At 43.6% G+C, this 20,922-nt stretch overlaps 2 protein-coding genes across 6 annotated transcripts; one reads left to right on the top strand and one right to left on the bottom strand.

Moving 5' to 3' along the window:
* Positions 1-1,668: 1,668 nt before the first annotated feature.
* On the bottom strand, positions 1,669-12,090 carry APTX (aprataxin). Of its 5 annotated transcripts, none has more exons than XM_079330919.1 (8): positions 11,722-12,090; positions 10,275-10,411; positions 9,557-9,603; positions 7,600-7,911; positions 6,113-6,172; positions 3,271-3,497; positions 2,342-2,445; positions 1,669-2,048 (listed from the first exon to the last, which is right to left on the bottom strand). In XM_079330919.1, exons 1-8 carry the CDS (start codon positions 12,087-12,089, stop codon positions 1,894-1,896), a joined length of 1,410 nt encoding a protein of 469 aa, XP_079187045.1. In that variant the 5' UTR covers position 12,090; the 3' UTR covers positions 1,669-1,893. The 5 variants fall into 5 exon arrangements, with proteins under 5 accessions (XP_079187045.1, XP_079187048.1, XP_079187049.1 ...); XM_079330922.1 differs by having other exon boundaries at positions 11,438-11,788; XM_079330923.1 differs by lacking the exon at positions 11,722-12,090 and adding an exon at positions 10,911-11,014.
* DNAJA1 (DnaJ heat shock protein family (Hsp40) member A1) lies at positions 12,089-19,294 on the top strand. Its single transcript, XM_079330924.1, has 8 exons — positions 12,089-12,225; positions 12,332-12,509; positions 13,556-13,660; positions 13,750-13,977; positions 15,089-15,203; positions 17,114-17,229; positions 17,797-17,897; positions 18,670-19,294. The coding sequence occupies exons 1-8, from the start codon at positions 12,094-12,096 to the stop codon at positions 18,886-18,888; spliced, it is 1,194 nt and encodes a 397-aa protein (XP_079187050.1). The 5' UTR covers positions 12,089-12,093; the 3' UTR covers positions 18,889-19,294.
* Positions 19,295-20,922: the final 1,628 nt, after the last annotated feature.

Raw genomic sequence — 20,922 nt, 5'->3', positions numbered from 1 at the left:
TGTGTGCTTCACTGTGAAGAAGCATGGCTTCGCATTCTGATCTGTCTGCCATGAGGAAGACCACAGCTGCAGCATTTGGCCTTCGTCCAAAATTAGTTCCTGTTGCAAAGCATTAGCACTTTACCTCTAGAGCCAGCTGAAGCCCTAGTTTGTGTCAAGAATGAATTCACAGACTGGCTGTACTTCTGTCATTGTTCCTAACTCTTTAAGCTTTATTTTGTAATTTAAAACATACTACTGATGGCAGCAAAAGCTGAACTGTGGCTGGTGTTTTAAATTAGGCCATGACCAACCCTTCACTTTACTGTTCCCCACTCTGGTGAAAGATGAATGGTGTAAGAAAAGATTTTGCACAATGAGTCATACAAGAACAATAAATGCTTTAAACACACAGAAAAGTGGGAAATGGCAAGGTCTTGCAGAATAGTTTTGAAACAAGTAGAGAACAAACAGAAATCTTGAATAAGATATTGGACAGTGCATTTGGCAATGTTCCACCTCCAAATGAAGAATCCTACCTACTGAACACACGCAATAAATTCAAAATTCACTGTACCTTTAAATTGAAGAAGGCAAAGGATTGTTCAAAAGCTATTGAGTAGGCAGATATTTAGACATCAGGTAAGTGCAGACCTAGATATTTTGAAAATATCTTAGCTACACTGCTTGGCTAGAACTGGGTGTGCTGTCTCTGTGGATTCACCACCCAGCACCCATCGCTGCCAAGCATGAAATAAACATGACCCTCTGTATGGATTGGCTTCTTGCACACCAGGTTGAAAGAATACATTTTTGGGGACAAGTTTATGACAGACACATTTTGTTCTTTTCCAGCAACATCAGCTTACTATTTACCCTACTATTTGAGTGGTTACAGCAACATGCTGCTGCATGGGGGAACGGAAGAAGTGGACGCTTTCCCCACAGAATGTGTTATTGTTAGGAGCAGCATTTAGCATGTACAGAAAAAACTCTGTGCACTCTTTTGCTGAAAGCCATTTTACCCATACAGCATCATACTTAGCTCAAAGCTGGGCTTAAGTTGAAGTTGAACTGTACAAATCAGATCTGAACTCAAGAGATTTTTATTAGTACAGTTCCGCTGCTTCAAGAAGTTCACATCTTGAGAATGGTCAAATGATTAGAGGCTCAGTAAAACCCTGACTGGAGATTGGGCAGGATTAAAGCACAGAATTCCTGTACCAACCTCAACATATGCAGACAAACAACTGCAGTCCTTGATAGTTTTATTGCTCTAGGGAGCAATAAAGCCGTTCATTGTGTATTACACATGGATTTAATACAAAAACATTTAAATACATCCTTGTACCCAAAAGAGAATGTTTGCCCCACTTAGAGCCTTTCAGTGGCAGAGCAAAGTGAGGATTATCAGCTGCTGCACCTTCTCCTCCACTGACAGTACATTGTCGGCCACACTAGTGCCTGCAACATTAACACATAGGGGGAACTTCAGTGTAGGCTGAAACCATCAAGAGAAAGACTTCTACATCATTGTTTCTTTCCTTTCCCAGCAGAAACCTAGACCTGGGCTCAGTTCAGCTTCTGAGTTAAGACAAATCCTTTCACCTAAACAAAGCACTTCTCACAGACTTCAGTTCACTTGCAGATTAGTGTGGCTGTACCACAATAAAGCTACAACCAAAAAGCTTCAATTTCAGAAGTCACTTTATTTGTATTTTTAGTAGGAAAGAAGAAGAGGGCTTGGGTTTTTGTTGAAGCTATTACTAAATTAGTACACTGCTGTTTCTAGGCTACTTTTCCCCACATTACATTTGTTATTCCAGTTAATAAACATACATTTCTGTTAACATTTTGTGGTCTTTGTGTTGGCTTGAAATCTGAAGACAGATTGAAAGATGATTTTTTGAAAAATCATTTTGGCCAATGTTTCCTAAGATGTTCCTTTAACTGTGGGACTGTGGACAGCTGTTGTTTACAGCGATGGCATCTGAGGGGAAGTTTGAGAAGTTCAGAGGTATGGTCTTTCACCATCACTTTCCCCTTGCTTCGTACCATCTCTATCACATCTGGGGATAAAAAAGACCAAAGGCATTGAGACCAGGTAGCATCATGAAACACGTGACACTGCAAATCTCTGTGCACTGTTTTGCATGCACAGTCTGTTATTGCTGCAGTCTATTTTAAAACAGTCACAAAATTTGTTGACTTTTACTCAGTGCTACTCCCCAATATCTTAAATTAAATAAAACCTTTCACTTACTGCAATAAAATGTATGACTTGCACATTTGTTTGGAAGAAAAGCCCAAAGCCAGAACCTACAAGCAGGATTATATGTTATGAAATACTTTTTCTAATTACCTTGGGAGTTTAAGAAGTACTCCGTAGTAAAAGAATTCCAGTGCTTTTTGGTTTTGAGGGCAGGAGAATCAAAATCCTGGCTGATTACATGCAAATGTAGCTGACTGGAAAAAAAAATATAATGTAGATACGAGAGAAGAAGGTTAATGCTCGAAGTTGTTTTGCAGTTGTAACAGTTGCAAACATGATTCAGCAGAGTGCAGCCTTGTGGGTCAGTCCTGACCCTGTGACAGAAGAAACACAGCCTGTTCTGGAAGCACCGTCTCTTGCCAAGCATTTCACTTATAAACAATGAGGGTCACTAGACTGCATATTTCATTGGCCCCTCACTGCAGTCTATATTCCTGCTAGTTTCCAAAGAGGCGGAGATAGCAGTGTTAGCAAACCAAAGGTCTGTTAAAGGTTTAATAATAAACCAAAGTTTTGTTATTTGTAGAGTAATTGAATGGGATTTGATCAGCGCTCAAAAGCTTCACTTGAGAACTGGAGAACAATGGACTGCAGTATCAACAGGCACTTGGACACTCTAAGGTCTGACTTAGACACAAGACTCAAATCCTTGCTCAGTGTTAGGCAGGACTTTACAGGTCTAGGAGTCAGACTCTAATCCCACACTGGTGCCCTGGGTGGGGGATGCCCTATCACTGGCAGCAGTGCTCCTGCCACTGGAGCTGGGCCACAGGCATCCCATAGCCCCAGGCACCAAGCTCTGCTGGAGAAGCCCAACTGGCACTTCCCACCATGGGCAAGACACCTGTGCACTGGGATCTACACAGCAGTGTGGGGCAAAGGACTGCACACCAAGCTGTCTGTAGTGCTGAGGAGGATTGCCCATTCTTCAGTAAGGCCAAATCTCTGCATGGATTTAGACCCAAATCTGTGTAACTGGAAGAATAGCATGTCCACCACACGACTTCTCTAGGTCTTACCTCATACTGGGGATGGCATGGTAACCCAGTCTGAACTCCAGGCTCTCTCTGGCAGGGCACTGTTCAATCATTTTTTGCCCAACAGCATGCATATGTTCCAGGAGTTCAAGGTGGTCCCTGGTGACTGACTTCAGGCTTGAAATAGGGTCCCATGGTAAAATAAGCCAGTGGTAACGAGCTTTGGGATATTTATCCTTGATGACAACAGTTTTTTCATCTTTGTAAACCTTGCAAAAAATTAAGTAACTATTACTTTCTGACTGAAAGTCATATATATAATTCCTATAAGCACTATACTTAACGTAGAGATGCTACTCAGCAAGAACTTCCGCTGGAATTAAGTTGCTCCAGGTTAAGCACCCTCTTCCATAACACATACCAGGTTCTAACATCCTTTTCCATATACTTTATTATAAAGGCAAAAGCTTTCTAATCTTAATTTGCAGTAAGTTAACCATAGCTGCAGGTGTATATGAACTCTTGAAAATCACCTGGACTGAGATACCAGTGAGGCCTAGGGAACTCAATTTCTATCAAGCTACATTCAAGCCCTGCAGTCACAAACAAAACCACTGTGCTCAATACAGAACATGTAGGAATGCACTGGGGTGAAGCACAAATCTCAGATGTGCCACCAGCAGTGTGCTGCAGACCTCCACCAGCATTACAAAGACAAAAATATTCCAGTCTGGGCTATTTCACTTCATCCCACCCAGATGACTAACAAGAAGGAGAACAGTTCCTGTCTATCGTGCCCTTCTTCCTGTTTTCTTTCTGTTTTGCCTTCTGCAATAATTCAATGCAGCTAAGGAAGAGAAAGGGTTGGGAAGCTTGTGAACAACAGCGGGGAGAACCCAGCAACAAAAAGCTGCCAGGTTGTCTCTGGTCTCTTAGCAATGCACCTGCTGATGAGAGATGAAGATGTCTTTGTCACCTTTGCTAATTATTCTTGTGTATTTATAAACAGATCCATCTCACTCTACAGGAAGGAAGACTTTGTGTATTCAGATTGAAACTACAACTAATAAACCTAACCTCCACTCATAAACAGTTATTTGTGTCTTAACATTAAAATAACCTTTTTAAAACCTGCTTACATTTTGGGTCAAGAAAGCCCTGTTTTGGAAAGTGTATAGAATCCTGCTTCACGGATTAAAATTAAGCTTCATGTTTAAAAAGTAAGGAAGAATTTCCATAGTTTTTCATCCCCTGTAAACAGACTCATTTGAAAGTCCTGTCAATTCTAGGACAATGGGCATCCAGTTTTCCTGTAAATCTAGCAGTTCAACACTTCACACTTAATTTTTTTTAAAAATCCATCAAAAAAAGGAGCCTTCTGTTTAGCTAAGTGAGGAACTGGCTCGAGGATCAGGCACAAAGGGTTATAGTGAATGGGTGATATCAGACTGGTGACCTGTGGGGTTCCACAGGGCTCCAATCTCATCCTCTTCAACATATTCATAAATGGCCTGGACACAAGACTGGAAGGAATAGAAAACAAGTTTGCTAATGACACTAAATTGGGAGGAAGTCCCATGGAACTCCCTTGAAGGCAGGAAGGTCCTGCAGAGATAACTGGACAAATTAAGAGGGCTGAGCAGAACTAACAAGGGGAAGTGCTGGATTCCGCACCTGGGATGGGACAACCCTGGATGTATGTACAGACTGGGGAATGACAGACTGGAGAGCAGCTCCATGGAATGGGCCCTGGGGGTCATTGATGTCAATGAGTCAGCAGTGCCCTGGCAGCCAGGAGGGCCACCTGTGTCCTGGGGTGCAGCCAGGCAAGGCAGGGGATTGTCCTGCTCTGCACTGGGGCAGCCTCGCCACAAATGCTGGGGCAGTTTTGGGTGGTACAATAGAAGACATAAAGCTCTTAGAAAGTGTCCAAAGGAGGGCTAAGCAGATGGTGAAGGGCCTTGAAAGGAAAGCATATGAGGAACAGTAAGGTCACCAGGTCTTTTCAGCCTGGAGGAGGACTATGGGGAGACCTCACTGCAGTTACAGCTTCTTATTAGGGGTGAGAAGCAGCAGGCACTGATCTTGTCACTCTCATGACCAGTGACAGCACTTGAGGAAATGGCCCAAAGCTGAGTAAGGAGAGGCTTAGACTGGATATCAGGACAACCTTCTTCACCAGAGGGTGGCTGGGCACTGGAACAGGTTCCCCAGAGAAGTTGTCATGGCAACAGGTCTGTCAAGCGCTCAAGAACTGCTCTCAGGTACATGGTGTGATTCCTGTTCTGTCAGGGGATGTTCTGTACAGAGCTAAGATTTGGATTCAATGATCCTGAAGGGTCCCTTTCAATTCAACATACACTATGATTCTAAATTATTTTCAGCCTGACAGTCATCATTACCTGAAGGGGCCCAGTGAGGCCACGGGTCAGATCCTGTAATCTGACATAAAGGTGTGAAAGTTAAGAATTTGCTGGAAACCAGGAAATTGCACTGAGAAAGAAGACAGTGCTGACTGCTGGAGAATGGAAACTTCTGTGGCTTGCTCATCTTAAAATGATAACCCCATTTTAGTTGGTTTCCCTGGGGAAACAAAGCAACTGCACTGCTCACCTGCTCTCCCATCAACTTTTTTGAAATCTATTGGCCAAATCTCACAGTACAGAGACCCCAAAGATAATTAAGACAATGACACTCTGCAAAATCAGTACAGTAGACTCCCAAGTTAATGTTACTACAGAGAGAGATGCAAGTATATGTCAGCCCTTATGCAGGACTCCACTGATTAACCAGATTGTTAAAGCAAATTGCAGAAGGAAGAAGAAAAGCTCATGTGACTTTGCTAGACAGTATCTACTGTAGAGTGCAAGTATACAGCTCTCACCTGCATTTTTGGATCTTGCATGGAGCTCTTTAGACCCTGACTCCAGTGTCCTAAATGTTCCTACAGCACAGAAGGGGAAAATAAATCATAAGACAATTAAGAGTCCAATTGCTTTTTTTTAAAAGATTCAGTTAAGAATATTCATTAGCATACAGCAGTACAATAAGAGCTGAATGGCAGCTCAATTATTTCCCTTCTATAAAATACCAACCTGCCTGCCCCAGCTGCCCCCAAAAAGCTACTTTTGAAAACTTTTAATAAGATATTGTGAAGATGGAAAGTTCTATCTTCCAAACACTGGAAATTCAAAAACAGGGAGCTATAAATGTGTCTAAATTTAATAATTTGCTTGCACATGTCATGACACAAGGTCCTCTACTTCAGGGATCACAAGATCCAAAGAAAGAACAGAGACCTCCATTTACTGTCCTATCCCAGTTATACTGCTCTGCACAGAACTAAGTAGTTGCAGTGTGTGACCTGAGCCTTAGATGTATTGATTGTTTTAAATTGTGCAGTGGCTTGCAGAGAAAACCAGAAAGGCACAGGAAGACCAAGCCAAGACAAGCTATTTCTTAACTTGGCTACTGAGCACCTAATAGAAGGTGTGCCTTGAGTGCACCTTTTTCAAAACAGACATTTTAACTAATCAGCAATGATTAGTTAAATGATTCTTATAAATCACTATTAGTTTCTTAGTTTCTTATAAATCTTATTAGTTAAATGATTCTTATAAAGGAAGACATTCAAACGTTACTATAGTGCTGGCAGGGAAACAGTATGAGTTATCTCCCTGCTCATTCTTCCAGAAATCTAATATAACTAGCCCAAGTCCACAAATTAAGTAAGTGGTTAACTCACAGCAACCTGAGACTAAAATTTTGTCTCAAGGGGTTTCATCTCTGTGTCTTCTCCTCCAGCACTGCACTAGTTTCCAAGGTCTTTTATTTTGTCACAGGGCTTTTAAAAATGCCTTTTTAAAGATTCTGGCTGGTAACGCTCACTAAGGTAAACACGGTTCTACTGTATGGAATGAACAAAGCAGGAGGAGAAAAAAATTCAATGCAATTACAAACAAACTAAAAAAAAAAATAAAAATAAAAAGGCTCAGGTTGTTCTGTTCCCTGCTTTTCGATAACCACTCAAAAGCCAGGACAGTGTCCTTGGGTGACTTCAGATAAATAGAGCTCACATGGACTGTCCTTCTAGCAGAAAGTGCAGCAGAAATCAGATATTAAATCCTCATTTGCTACAGGGAAGCTTGATCACACACACCTAATCCTCAGGTCAGGTCAGAATGGTTCTCAAGTTAACTTTCTCAGGATCTGATGATGTCAGGAGCACATAACACCTCTCATGCTCTGTATACTTTGAGGATCTGTGCTCACCTGAGATGCCTGCCACCAGCAGAATCCACAAAGACCTCCTCCTCGTGGAGGAGACAACCCCAGGAGAAACAGCACAAGTAGTAAGACCAACACACTTGCCTTTTTGCTTGAAGTCCCTTCATGTGTAGATACACTGGTATTGCTTAGCTTGGGATTCATAGAACTGCCTTGTGTATCCAACACCTCCAACTTCATTGTTTTTCTGGGCACAGGCTCCATATCATCATTCCCACAAGAGTCCTCATGTAGCATTTTGTCTACTTTTGGAACATTTTTCCCAGACTCTTCAGCAAATTGCACCGTGTAAGGGTAAAGGTTATTCACAATATGCAGAATTTGGCCTGGCTTCATTTTCACCACTTCATCCTTGCCAATATTCACAAGATCAACACTAGTTGGGTTGACCCCTATCTTTGGTAGACAGAAAGAGGAAAAAATAATAGAAAATTATGTTGTAAGTATAATTGCGAACTTCTGCTCAGTTCTCCTGGATTACCACCATCCTGGAAAGGAAATGCATTTTGTGTTCACTGCCCACATTAACCTGCTTTAGCACACCAGGCAGTGCAGCACCGTTGACACTGTTTCTGTCCCACTCTTGCAGTCACAGCTGTCAGCAAGCAACCTCCAGGCCTGAAGTCACAGGGAGCCTGGGTCTGCAGCAGCTACAGTTACAGCATCACTTGGGCCACACTTCCCCCACAAATTAGCAACCTCTTAAACAACTAGTAACAGCAGCAACTATTCCTGAGGAGTAACAGCAGTTTTAGTGAATTATTTTACTGCAATAGCACAGTGGTGTAGGAAAGCTACAGTGCTTGCTTGACAGATGGATTTTGTCTCATCATGTGGGTGACCCTATGAAAGTTAAGAGTCTTCAGCAAAATGCTTTTGGTTAATGTTTATGCATGAACAGGCTTTAGGAAATCAGCTCTCTCCTGTGACTGATGAATTCAGTCAGAGGGTGCTTCGTTAGCTTCATCACTGCCATACCTGCATGCTTCACAAGATGGTACTATACCTCTCACTTGGTATCCACTGCAATGAAGACATGCCTGATTCCAGCTAGGATCTCTTTAGTCTACAGCTCTGCAGTTTCACTTAGGTCAAGGATGCTTCCCATCAGCAAATGAAGTATCAAACAACTGATCACTGGAACTTTGTGCCACACACTTCTCACCTGGAGAGCAACTCTTCAGCAGGCAAACACAAAACACACTAGCACCCACCACCAGAAAGCGTTCCCAGTTTGAGATTCCAGTAATACAGTATTCAAACCATGACTAGGGCTGATTTCTGTGAAAAGCTGTCCAAGATATCCCTGCCAAATTCATCAGATACCACTGGGGTGCCTGTGCTTAGTGGGTTCTGAAGGCATTTTGAGAGAAGATGTTACCCCTCAGTAGGTAGAACATGTTGTGTTGTCCACATAGGCTGATGCTGTGGGCACACACACACACAAACATCAGGACCAGAGACCTTTCCCTTCACATTAACTCAAAGATACTGGGTCTCATAAATGAGGGAGTAGGCCTGCCTCCATGCATCTGGTAACACGAGCACCCCTGCAGTGCTGTCTCACATTCTTCCCATAAGTAAACCCATCTCTGGCTCTATCAGCCCGTCAACAAAAATCTCCTACAACTGCATAGTCCCAGTTACACAAGAATTTCAGTCCTAAACAAAGGGCTGCCTCAGCTTATGAAGTTTAAGGCTCAGAAGGAAGATAAATAAGTTTAATAGAAGAAATCCAAAGTCTCCCAAATGCAGCATTTGACAGAACTGGTTGAAGACTCACAACAGCATTCCCTGATGCTGTGAGTCAGCCTGTCTTAAACGGGAGTGTTATCTAGAAGGAATAGTGCATCTTTCATTGAGGTGCACAAAGAAAAAAGTTCACTTCTGAGGGCCACTTGCTGGAACCTCCCTTAGTGATAAGAAAGCTTTAGGACCCTCAGACCAGTGATCAGAATCATCACTTGGAGCATTTGTGGAGTTAAGTACAACTGTCCCAGTAAATATCAGAAATATTGTAAATCCACACATATAAACATACCTGTTTAACTGTGACATACCCTTTGTTACAGTCTGCTTTTAACTGAACTGGAAAAGAAAGAACAAAGTGTCACAAAACAATGTAAATAAAAAGAACTCTACTGAACCACTCAGTACAGAAAACACTCCTCTTCTGGAAGATATGCCTCTTTCTGGGGCTGATCCTCGTGAATGTATGCCAAGAATATTTCTGCCTTGTCTCTTCTTTCCAGGACCACAGGTAAAACAGAGCCAACCCATACACTGAGCCAAGGGTGGAATTACTTCAGAAGAAAGGTGAGTTGTGTAGATGTCTTATACATATTTTTGATGTTCTTACCAGTCCTCTGTGACATTAAGATGTCCAGAGGCACAGAAGATATGGCAGGGAAGAAGTGCAGTATAGTAGAGGTGACAGATATTTTCATATATTCTCCAAGATCACATTATTTTACATATAAAATAACAAGTCATGCTAAAAATCTGTGGAATACCAGGGAGAAATGCTGCTCACCAAGCAGGGATGCAGGCAGTGAAACACAACCATGGGCCTGGGAACTCACATTTAAAGTTGAATGCTTTAATTTATGGAGGTGGATGTCCTGTCATTGGGTGTCTCTGATTTTTTAGGCACCAGAGATCTTCTAAAATGCTTATTAAAAAGGGTCGATGACTTCAAGAACCAGGCAAGCTCAGCTGCTGCTGCAGACAGAAAGCAGATTTGAGCTGTATCCCCTTACCTTGCTGCCGTGAACACTTCTTATCCGTTATCCCAGTCTCTGGGCCACGCCCAATCACCACGGCTTCCAAGTGGGGCAGTTTCACTCGCTGAGTGCATTGCTCTTTCCCCACGAGCCAGCACACACGCATCACTGCGCTGCAGAGAAAAACAGAGTGTTACCAACACACCACTTCCCAATGGACACCTTCCTGTGGAACAGGGTCCATGAATTCTGCTGCCAGCCCATCCACTAGCTGAGCCAATTCTGCTAACTTGGTTCACGTTCCTGAAATCCAAGGCAAAGCACGTTACCAGCACCTGCATAATCTAACAGCAGGTTCCTGTTGAAAGGGCAATCCTTCCTTCCTGCACTACCGTACATTCTCACATCCATGAACTATATATTGGAAAAATCTATCGCACTGATAATTACATCTAACAGAAGAACCTAGGCACAAAAAAGCTCAATTTGTTTCCCACTGTATCAGAGTTCACCCGAGAGATTAACTTAACCACCAAAACAAGAGAGAGCAGCAGAAGGCAAGAGACAACAAGAGGGTCAACACAGCTTCATCCAGACACAGCCAACCACGGATCATGCTATGAGACATTCAAGTTTACAATAACTTGACCCTGAACAGCAAAGATCCCTCACCCTGCCTGGTACTCAGTGCTGTTCCTCCAAGCTCTGTGGTGGTGAGCTCATCCCAGAGGAAAGCAAGGCTCCATCCCCAGTGTAGCACAGGTACTATCACACACCCATCCTTATGGCACCACAATCCCTATGGCACAGCCATCCCTATGGCACCCCAATCCTTATGGCACCACAATCCCTACGGCACACCATATCCCTTATGGAACACCCATCCCTACAGAACACCACATCCCTATGGCACAACCATCCCTATGGCACAGCCATCCCTACAGCACAACCATACCTACACTACACCATATCCCTATAGCACAACCATCCTTAGGGCACAGCACATCCCTATGGCATACCCATCCCTACGGCACACCCATCTCTATAGTACACCACATCCCTAGGGCATATCCATGCCTAGGGCACACCCATCCCTACAGTACACCACATCCCGATAGCACAACCATCCCTACAGCTCATCCATCCCCGTGGGCCCCGTTCCCACGGCAACGCCACGAGGATAGACCCCACCCCCTTACCACGCGCGCGACGTTCGCGCCGTCCCCGCCGCAGCCAATCAGCTGCTGCAGCGCGTCTCCCACGTGACCAGGGAGCGGCTTCCGCCGCGGCGCGCGGCCCGGAGCAGGCGCACTAGGCCCGCGCACACGGGGGTGGGCGCTGAGTCCTGGCACAGGCGCAGTAGAGTGGAGTGGACCGGACCGTCGGCCGGCCTGTGCGGCGGCGGAGCCAGGCCCGCGTAGGGTGGGGAGGAAAAGGCCCGGAGCGGCACCGGGAAGTGGGCGGCCGGGCCGGCGTCCCGTACCCGGCGTAGCTCGGCACCTCCGAGGGCGGGAACCGCGCGGCGCGCAGGCGCGCCGTGAGGCAGACGCCTGGCAGGGCGGGAGCCACCGCCCGCGCGCTGAGGGGCGGGGCCGCGCTCAATGAGGGCGGCGGAGGCGGGCGCTGATTGGCCAGGTGCCTTGCCCTCCCGAACAGCCATTGGTGGGCCGCTCGCCCGGGCCCGGCGCTCGGCGGGGCAGGGCTTCCGGGGCGGGGCCGGCTGTTAAGCGGCGGGGCTGAAGGACCGGCCCGAAGTTTCCAGAAGAGTCGGGATCGGAGCGGTGGAGAGCAGGATCTGCGCCCGCAGCCCCGGGGGCCTGCTGCTGCCACCACCGCCGCTAACACCGCCATCGCCATGGTGAAGGAGACTACCTACTACGACGTGCTGGGCGTGAAGCCCAACGCGTCCGCCGAGGAGCTGAAGAAGGCCTACCGCAAGCTCGCGCTCAAGTACCACCCGGACAAGAACCCCAATGAGGGCGAGAAGGTCGGCGGGACGGGCCGGGGCGGCGGGGCCGGCGGGAGGGGGCCGGGCGGGGGTCCCGCCGGGGGTTCTGCAGGCGCCTGAGTGCCGGTGACTGTCCTTCCCGCAGTTCAAGCAGATCTCCCAGGCTTACGAAGTGCTGTCGGACCCGAAGAAGAGGGAGCTGTATGATAAAGGAGGCGAGCAAGCCATCAAGGAGGGCGGCTCCGGCGGCGGCTTCGGGTCCCCCATGGACATATTCGATATGTTCTTCGGCGGCGGAGGGAGGATGCAGAGGGAGAGGCGAGGTAACGTGTCGCCTGGGGTATCAGAATCTCTGAGGAGAATACCGTAGATGTAGAAATTTTAAAAAGAGTTAAAGTGAAGTTACAGTCATAATCAGAAAATTTGGGAAAACTGTTGTCCCTTAACTCGTAACACCACAAGGAAGGGCGTTTGGTTGGTACGGTGGTAGTTTGGTCTCCTGTGCATCGTCCCCTGTTAATCGCTAACCAGATGTGTTCGGAGAGCCCAATCGCTAATAGACAGAATAGGAAATGTAAGGGTAAAGTAGCTTAAAATGGTTTGTTAACTAAGCTGCTATAAGTGTATCTTTAAAAACAACTCTTTGAGCAAGAGATCAAGGTCCAATGCGGTCTATAAAACCTCTCTGTGTTCCTGCACTTCACAGTGGAATTAAGTTGAAGTTACAATAAAATGTTCCCCAGAAGTTAAATTCCAGTTTAATCATGCTGGGAAAAACTTTCAACTTGTTATGAGCAGTGCTGACTCCATCACCTCTTTAGTGCAGATCTGGTGAAAAAGGGAAGAAAAAATGTTTTGTATCAAAGTGTTAAGAATGTCAGAGCCCAGAGCTCAACATCTTTTACAAAACTAAGGCTACAGCAGCTGAAGTGCTAAAGAGTTTCTGAGGTTTAAAAATGTAATTGCTCGTTTCTGGTTCCAGAAGGTCACCTGGTGGGAGGAAGAAACTGCTGAAGTGGAGAATCCAAATAGAGTTTCTCATTTGTTTGTAAGAGATCTAGTTGTTGGCTTTGTTAAAACCACGGTCCTGCATTACAAAATTTAAACGTCTCAGGTTCTGTATGTTCTGTTGTTGTTACTGTTTGTACTTTTCCAGAAGGTCTTTTCTGACTTACACAGAGTCAAAGTCATGACAACTGTTACCTAATATGACAGCAGCTGGGAAAGGGCTTTTGACCAATACATGCAAAACAAGACAAAGCTCTATTGAAATAAGATGTTAAAGCCCAGAGTCTTGGTTTATCATGGCTTGGCAGGGAGATGTGCAGACCAAGCTTCTAAACTTAAGTAAATCTGTATTCTTTTACAGGTAAAAACGTGGTCCACCAGTTGTCAGTAAGTTTAGAAGATATGTACAATGGTGCAATGAGGAAACTTGCACTACAGAAAAACGTTATCTGTGACAAATGTGAAGGTAATGTTGGAACTGAAACTAAAGAGATGATGTTTTGGGGACTTTTTTTCTGGTAGCACATAACCACTTATCTCCAATTTTGTTCTCAGGTCGTGGTGGTAAGAAAGGTGCAGTAGAATGCTGCCCTAATTGCCGGGGAACAGGCATGCAGATCAGAATTCACCAGATCGGGCCAGGAATGGTGCAGCAGATCCAGTCTGTGTGTATGGAGTGTCAGGGGCATGGGGAGCGTATCAGCCCCAAGGACCGGTGTAAGAGCTGCAATGGCAGGAAAATTGTTAGAGAGAAGAAGATCCTAGAAGTTCACATTGACAAAGGTGAGGTGTCTTACCGAGGTGAAGTATTGCACTTGGATATGCTGGCTTTGCAGCACTAAAACAGAAGTTTTAGCAAATACGTGGTGGTGATTTGGTGAGTAATAGTGATGAATACATACACAGTAAGATTGTTTATTGCTGCCTTACAAAAGTAGACTTGTTTCTAGGAGAGGTCAGCTGTATCTTATGTTCACTTCTAAAGCCTGGCACATAACCAAGAATGGATTCTGAAACCTAAATTACTGTAAGCAGTGAATTATTTTTCAGGTCCCTCTGAGCCCTGTCTGTGGTCAGGTTGCCTAATCAGTTTTCACTGCCTGCAGCAAAACTCCACAGACTCCAATCACTTCTTCTGTGTTTTTGAAGGGGAACCAGGTCTGCTGTAGTGATAGGGTGCAGAGACAGTGCTGAGCTGAGCCTCTCATGCTTAGAACTGTGTTGGCTACACAACCCTGACATCACTGTTCAGCCCAGATACTACTTCCTTACCTGGCAAAATGCAACTCAGTGCACAAACCCTCAACATGATGGGTTAACGTAATGATACTGAGTGATAAACGCCCCTCTGTTGAGGGGACTGCCCAAAAGCTGGTGGGAGAAGTCTCTGGAGTAGTGCAGCTTGTAAGACAGAGCAAGCTGACAACTACATGACTTTTACAGTCATGTAAAAGGTCGTGATTATGACCTGCAGCTGTTACACGTGTGAGCAAAACTTATGCAATGCCTGGATTTTACTGGTCCATTGCTCTTGAAATGCAGTTTGTACAAAATGTTTCTGATTTCTTTTTTGTATTTGTATGTATAATGGAAACTGTTTTGATGATATTTCACTTCAGGGCTTTATATTGATGGCTCTTTTGGCAGTATAGTTAAACTTGATGGTCTTGAGACATAACACTGAATTCAGGTTAGCATCACTAAGGTCTGTTGAACAAGTGAGTGGATTGAAAGAAAAAAGCAAAACCAAAAATGCATGCTTCAAGGGAAGATCCTGATGGTCTGGCTTAAAGATCCAGAGATATCTTGATACCAGCTCAGGTCTATAGAACTGTTCATTGTTGGTGCTTTTACCTTAAAAACAAGGAAAACTTTTATTTGTTTTCTGCAATAGGAATGAAGGATGGTCAGAAAATAACATTCCATGGTGAAGGGGACCAAGAGCCAGGTCTGGAGCCAGGAGATATTATTATTGTCTTGGATCAGAAAGACCACTCTGTATTTACAAGGTAAAAACACTTGTATTCTTTTACATTATCTCCTGTGATGTTTTTCCACATGCTTCCTTGGTTGCCACTCATCTTACACATACTGGAGTGTCAGGAGATGGGATCACATGACTGACATTCAGCTGTGAGTTTTTCTGGATGGTCAGAGGAGCACTGAGATGGGGGAAATCTGGTGCAACTAGTCTGGCCACTTGTGTTCTAATAGTAAGAGATAATCTCCTGTGAGCTTTGGCAGCAGAAGAGGATAGAAGGCAAACAAAAGCAGTTACAGTTAAGAGTTTACAAACCTTTAATTTTAGGAACTCCTTGAAATACTGATCTTTTTAGTACTTTCAAATATTAGTGGCTTGTTTTGCTTTTCAGAATTACTAAGCTCAGAAAATTGATATTTAGTGTAAACTGGTGTTGTCTTGGCCTCAAGGCACAGAAAACTTGGAGTGTGTGCACGTTTGTGGATCTTACTTAGGACAAGCTTCCTCAGTATAGAATGCACCCTTGCGATCAAATGTGGTTTTCCACACTTTATTTCCTGCCCGACTGCTCTGGGCAGAATAATGGGTCCTGTCTGGTTTTTATTGTGAAAGCAAATATGACTCGAGTAGCACTGGCCACATCTCAACTATTTCATGTTCCCAGGGAGAACTGCTTGGTGTTGCACACCTCCCTTTTTCTGTGCTACTGTTTGTGGAATTAGTCTGTTGAGTATGTTTTGGTCCAGTTAAAAGCATCGCTGATGATGTCACAGAAATGTGTTGCATTTGTTATCTCACTGCTGTTGTTCAGAGCAGTTACAAGGGAATTGGTGGGTTTAGAGAAAACGCTTGTTTCAACAGCAGTCACTGACCTTGTGCTTGTAAATAGGAACGGTGAGCCAAAAGTTCTTGGGAAACCTGCAGCTGGTCTGCCCTACTATCATGTATGGTGCTCAGCTCTTGGAGCTGGTGCCAGAATTCTTTGCCAAGGAGCACTGAGCTCACAGGTTAAGAATCACTTCTGTTTGCTTTGGATGAGCTTACTCAGCTGATTTTTCTTGACTTCTATTGAAACCAGATACTGATTCAGATTATGCCACTCTTCTCATGGTTTTGTGGGATTTGAAGTCACAATTCTGCTTGATTTTTTTTTTTTTTCTATCCTGCCCACTGCCTTCAGTTCTAGTGTCCTTTGATAACTCTTGATATTACTGGTCTTGTGAGGTTTTGCTAAGGTCATGCTCTCACACAAGTGGGATGTTCCTTCTCTCCTGTCAGAGTCTAAAATTAGCTTTTTGTTCAAGTCTCCTGCCAGAAACCTTTTAAAAACAGGGTGTGTGCTCTGTGTTCTTTGAATAAGAGGAAGGATTTTGTAGCATTTGAATATGCAGACAATCACTAGCATTGCCACACTGGGGTTAGAACACAATTAAAGTAATTAACACTATCTATTCTAGTTATTTCTTGGTACTTTCTAAAAGGTGCTTGTATCCTTACCCAGTGGCCATCACCTGTTCAAACTTCCCTGGTAATAAATTTCAGAGTGTAGCAGATTACCATAGTGTGAGCTAGCACAGTTAGAGGTATTTACCTACACAAAGAAAGGAATTAGTTGTCTCAGTTTCAGTATTTGAGGGAGAATTTTTTTTTTTTTAACTTGGGAAGGAGTAGTAAAGTGAAACTGGATGCAAGGGGGTCTTGTATTTATTTATTTTCAGTAAACCCTTTTAACACTTTAGATAGCTTGATATGATTGTAATAGCCCTCAGAGTAATTCTAGTAATTGAGGAGCTACATTGGTATTTGATACTCTGTGTTTAATTGCCTGGGCTTCTGTTATAATTACAGCTTATTGTAATTTCCGAGTTAAGTATTGAAGTTGGGTATGATCTTTTCACTGTTTCTCACTGTGACTGTTGTTGATTTATTCTGCCTTAGACGAGATGAAGATCTGCTTCTGTCTATGGATATTCAACTGGTTGAAGCGCTGTGTGGCTTTCAAAAGCCTATCACAACCCTGGATAACAGAACTATTATTATTACTTCCCATCCTGGTAAGAGTTAGTTTGCTTTCTGTTGAACTCCTAGCATACAGTGAATGTAAGCTGGAAATTTAAGGGAGCAGAAGCACCCCATGTTAATGTAAAAAGGATGCGTGCTGGTATCAAATTCTTTGCCCTAGTCTTTGCAGTACAACTTAAAATAAAAAAGGATTTTTGCACAGCAGTCAGCAGTAACTTTCTCTTTGCGTGACATAGTAACAGACCTTACCTCACGGACATACTTGCATACTGAGGATATCTCAGGAGAATTGAAGGCCGTGGGTCTCTGAAAACCACTTTTTCAGCCTTGGAAGCGATGGAGCACTTAATAAATTTGTAAGTATGCTTCCTTTGGGAAGCATAACAAGGTTACAGGAATGTAACGTAGATATCGATCTGCTTTCCTATTCAGATGTTACCAGGCAGTAAGTTCCTGTTAGGCTACTACATGTTGGTGTTGCTGCCTAACCACAATGTAGAAAGCTACATAAATATTGAAGGGAATTATAACTAAAGCTGCTTCTGTTGCCTGCATGGATCTGTTCCTTTTCTGGTAATTTTGTTTGTTTGTTTCTTTAGGCCAGGTTGTTGAGCATGGGGCTATTAAGTGCGTGTTGAATGAAGGTATGCCAATTTATCGCAGACCGTATGAAAAAGGACGTCTCATCATAGAATTCAGGGTAGGTGAATCAACTCAATTTCACGGCATTTCAGGACCGAACATCCATCCAAAATTTAACCAATAAGCATTGCCTCAGTCAAGAAGAGATACCAATAATCACATGCTTGTTTTGGTATTTCCTCTTTACAACGGTAGGGACATGCAGCCTGTCAGAATTACAGTTCAAAACAAAGAGAACTTCTAGAACACGATGTGATCCAAGTACATTGAGTACCAGAAGAGTTTCTTCAGCAACCTTGTGAATTTACATTTGCTTGACATATTCTTTAGTTTCTATTGTCCTTTTGGAAGGGTGCATAAGTAACTCCAGCTTCTGTGCTGGAGCAGAAGAGTAGTTGGAAAATGCTGATTTTTTTCTCTGGGGAGAAGCTAATGCTGGGAGCTATAGCAGCAGGCCCCATCTGCTACAGCTTAGAATATATTTAACCATATCTCGAATGCTGACATTCTGTTTTCGTATGTATTTAAATATGTAGTTGTATATACTATTATAAATAGGTAGTTGTATGTGCTATTATGTTACATATGTACTTTGCTTTTGTGATTGATTCCAGAGGGCAGCCTGAGGCAGAAAGGAAGTGTTGAGTTAGAAGCTAACTTCCTGCAGCCATTAAAAAACAGCTTAGTGATGTTGATCATTTTGTTAAGCTCTAAATTTGTCTATGATGATAAAGCTGACTTTAAGAGATCTTTAACCTACAGATGTATTTATCCTAATTAAAAAGACAGTTCAGATAGACGTGGGTAACCTTAGTTCTTGATGATTTCAGGTTATCTTCCCAGAGAGTGGCTTCCTATCCTCAGATAAGTTGTCCTTACTCGAAAAACTGCTACCTACAAGGCAGGAGATAGAAGAAACTGAGGAAATGGAACAGGTGGAATTAGTGGACTTTGATCCCTCTCAGAAGCGAAAACACCACTATAATGGAGAAGTATATGAAGATGATGAGCATCAGCCTAGAGGTGGTGTTCAGTGCCAGACATCATAAATGGGCCAGTGAATAACTTGTGATGCTTGTTTTGTATGCAGTAGTGGATGAGTGAAGGACTACAAGCAGTTTGCCCTCACCTCCTGCTATTTGTTGTTCTATCCAGCCATAGTCATTTCAAAAAGCATAAAGAAATAAACTAAGTAATTAAACTGACTTTGCAATTTGTATAAAGCTCCAGGATGCAAGCTGAAATGAAGTTGACTGCTCCTCACCTCTGCCTCTTGGTCCAGAAAACTCCCTTGTCCCATCCAGAAACCTGCTTGTCTTTTATTCCAAATCTTGTAATTCCTGTATGTGTGCAATTGCCCAGGCTTAAATTAAGATTCTGTGATGTGCTTTTTAGGAGTTCTAGATCTTACACTCTGTGAATAAAGTATGCAAAAGTACTTATAATTCATGGTAAGATGTAGTTAAGCTTTGTACCAATTAGGATAATAACATTTGGGCTTGTACTGGTGTTTGTTAAATAGGGACTGGCTCTAGTGCACCCACATGGTAGATGAGGCTGACACGGATGTGTGTCATGTGTAATAAGATCCCCAAGCTCTCCACACTATTCCACATGAGGTCAGATAGTCGTTTCCTGTGCCAGCACTGGTCCTGACCCCAGAGCTAGGTGTGGAGCTTGTTTTGTTTCACTGGTGACTCCTGTTTGTCTGCTCTCCTGTGCCACACTGCCTGTGGAGCCAGTGGTTGCTTGGAGCTGCTTGGCTACTGAGCATTAGTAAAATCCTCGAGGGTCTGTCGGTACACAGGTGCCTTGGAACATCAGACTGCTGCTAGGTAAGCTTATTTCCACCTTGATTACTGAAATCAGACACCCCTTGGTGTGTCATGGAAAACAGTCCCAGTCCTCTCAGTGGGTATAAGTGATCCTGCAGAGCAGAGAAGGCTAGTGAATACAACCAACCAGTGCATCTAGGATGTTCCAAAATTAAAGCATTGTGTGCATTATTTCAAGCTGACTCTTAAATTTCTGTATGAATGTTCTAATTATTGTAGATGAAGTGTTTCCGATATAATTATAAAATTGTTCATTGCCTCTTTTCTTAAACCAGATGTTGGTTTATAAACACCACCCGCTTTTTAGACAGCTATTCACAGAAAAATCTTAAAAGCCTTCTTTCAGAAAACATGCTGAGAAGACAGGTCCAGATTTAACCTCTAGTGTGGTAGTTTAGTCTTGCTCAACCATCTGGCTTGGGACAGAATTTACGCTTTTCATGCTGCTTTGAAGCAAAAGTGTCATGAGGAGAACTCGACTAAGTAGCTGCTGCGTGGCAGTACATATGTTGTAACTTGTAGCTCTTAGGAAAAAAGTATCTCTAGCTCATCTAAGCATTACAAGTTTTACTGTGTAAAGACAGCTCGTGTGCCATGGATTTTGTACCTCAAATGTAGTCCCTTTCAGGTACCTAAAGAACTGTGATCTTTCATCTGCATGTTTTACCTACTTTTTTGTTTGTCAACAGAAATAAAATTCTGTAGGCCAAATGTTTTTCCAAATTCTACTTGAGTGAGCTCATCAGTGAGCTGAAAAATGTGACTTGCAGGAGCCTGTGCTCTATGTAGGTCGGTTTCTCTGTTGAGGGGAGAAACAAAGTAATCTTCCTCTGGCTATGGCTGGCTCCTGCACAGTTGGCTTGAGACTTAAGCAGCAGTAAAATAAGCTACTTTTTTTCTGTTCAATGAGCACCCCTCTTCTTTATCTTAACCACTCGATCAAAACAGCAAGGACAAGCAATACCCCATTCACAGCCTTGAGCATGATAGTGGGATGTGATTTTGCTTCAGATGACTGTGTACTACTATACTAAAGAAAAAAAACATTATATAGACTACTTTCTCAGGAACACTAGTTTTCCTTTCACCTCCCCCCAAGCTGCATTGGTGTAGTTGAGGTCATATTCTTGACTTCCTCTGGAGACGATGGACAGTTCTGCTTTGTATTTGGTGAACCCACAGCAGATGGGCCAGGTCCAGATTCCAGGAGGAGGGTGACTGACCAGGAACTGCCTCTAGAAGCCTTAG

Source organism: Erithacus rubecula (assembly GCF_903797595.1).
Source record: "Erithacus rubecula genome assembly, contig: SUPER_Z_unloc_1, whole genome shotgun sequence".
In the NCBI taxonomy this organism is placed as follows: domain Eukaryota; kingdom Metazoa; phylum Chordata; class Aves; order Passeriformes; family Muscicapidae; genus Erithacus; species Erithacus rubecula.
Note: the sequence above shows the minus strand (reverse complement) of the source record. Positions and strands in the feature narration are given on the sequence as shown.